Below are 1,734 nucleotides of genomic sequence, written 5' to 3'. Positions count from 1 at the left end.
TGCCCTTTAAGGAGATTATAATGAAGTTGGGAAACAAAACCTATGTGTGTGGGAAGTTAAATAAGAACACAAAACATTAATACAAGAAATGTTGGGTAGAGTGTGATTAAGGGCCAAATAAATGACCCAGAGAGTTAATGCTTTAGGAATTCAAATCAGTGTCAACCCCAAGGGTCAGGGAAGGTAGAAAAAGCTTCCTCGTGGAGTTAGTACTTGAGCTGGACCTTGGAAAATCTGTGTGATGTTACAAAATCCTAGATTTCCAGAGGTTAAATGGCCCTCAGAGACATGGTAAGTAAGGAAAAAGTTGGGATTAGAAACAAGGTTTCCTAGTTCCCATTTCTCTCCTTCAGGTGCTAAGGAAAGATGGTGTTTTAGGTATAAAAAATGCCCAGAAGCCCTAATCCCTTAACACTTACTCCTCAATCTGCCTCCCCCTCCCAACACAGCACAACACATACATACACACAGAGACACACAGAGACACACACATCTTCAAACCTTATATGGGATCTCCCTTTTTGTTTTCCTCAAGACCAGGTTAACTTAGAGGTAATACAGATAACACTGAATTCAAATTCCAGGTCAAACACCAATTCCTTTTTATTTAGTTAGAAATGGGCCATGTGTTGATGAATGGCCTCTCTGATGTAACCTGCCATCTCAAAAGCTTTAAGGTTGAGAGGTCCTCCTTCTGTTCCTTTTTGTCCCATCACCACAAGGTATACAGACTCAATCTGAACTACAGTCACTGCCTGGCTGCCCCGACTCTGGCCTTTGGTGCGGAGGTCCATGGTGTTGTTGCCCTCAGTGTAAAGGTTGTCCCGAATCAACAAGCATTTGGTCCCTGCAAGGGTGATTCCCTGAAGAAACAACTTCTCTCTCCCCTCTCTCGACAGCAAGATCTGAATTTCTTCCTGGGTCAACTGGAAAAAGTTGCCTTCGGGGTAAGAAGCTAACAACCAGGGTGGGGAATTGGTGATGATCGCTGCATCACAGCACATCCCAGTCTGTAGGAAGAGGGTGATGCAGTCTTGCCAGACCTCTTCGCTGATATCCCCTATGCACTGCATGATTCAAGTAAGCTGTCTCTATAAGATGAATAATGTGTTTTCTAGTAATTTGGTCTGCAAAAGTAGTTTGTTAGCAGTTGGCTTAAGATGACTGAAAAGCTGAGACTGAAATAACCTAAAAATACAGTCTGTTTCTGATGGCCTCTCCCCAGCAGCAAAGTGGAGGAGGTCTTGGTGACTTGTATGAAGTTATGGCCCAGCTGCCCTCTGCTGTGATTTATCAAGCTACTCTTGAGCATGAGTGAGGTCACAAAGGCTCTGTGACTTTTTAAATAGTCATCATCCACCACATCATGGGTGACTTTTGGCAGCAACTTTCTGAGCCTGTACCTCTAGCTATTGAGATAGACAATGGAGCAAAGTATACCTACTTCCCTGGGATACAATGGGAAGAACACTAACCCCCAATAGTGGAAAAGCCCTCAAAATAGAACATAAGAAGGCAATAATAGAGTTGGAGTTTTGGTTATAAAACAGGACAGATTTGCTACAGCAATTAGCATTTCAGATGTTGGTTAATCTTGCTGAGGCATGAGCTCTAGGTACAAAGTCAAAAGTCCCATAGACTCATCAGTTCACAGCTCCTTTTGGGAAAACCACAATAGCCTCCTCATGGTTTCCCTTCCTCCAAACTCTTTCCCTCTAGTTTATCTTCTGGCCC

General features: G+C 43.3%; 1 protein-coding gene across 1 annotated transcript; it reads right to left on the bottom strand.

Moving 5' to 3' along the window:
* Positions 1-611: 611 nt before the first annotated feature.
* Positions 612-1,073, bottom strand: LOC113248676 (profilin-1-like). The gene has a single exon (XM_026490261.1). The coding sequence runs from the start codon at positions 1,071-1,073 to the stop codon at positions 612-614; it is 462 nt and encodes a 153-aa protein (XP_026346046.1).
* Between the last annotated feature and the right edge of the window lie 661 nt (positions 1,074-1,734).

The sequence above is a fragment of the Ursus arctos genome, chromosome X (assembly GCF_023065955.2).
Source record: "Ursus arctos isolate Adak ecotype North America chromosome X, UrsArc2.0, whole genome shotgun sequence".
In the NCBI taxonomy this organism is placed as follows: Eukaryota; Metazoa; Chordata; class Mammalia; order Carnivora; family Ursidae; genus Ursus; species Ursus arctos.
The sequence above is the reverse complement of the archived record's forward strand: the minus strand, read 5'-3'. Positions and strand labels throughout refer to the sequence as shown.

Excerpts from the sequence above, each read along its gene's own strand:
- LOC113248676 (XM_026490261.1), bottom strand. The coding sequence starts at position 1,073 with ATGCAGTGCATAGGGGATATCAGCGAAGAGGTCTGGCAAGACTGCATC.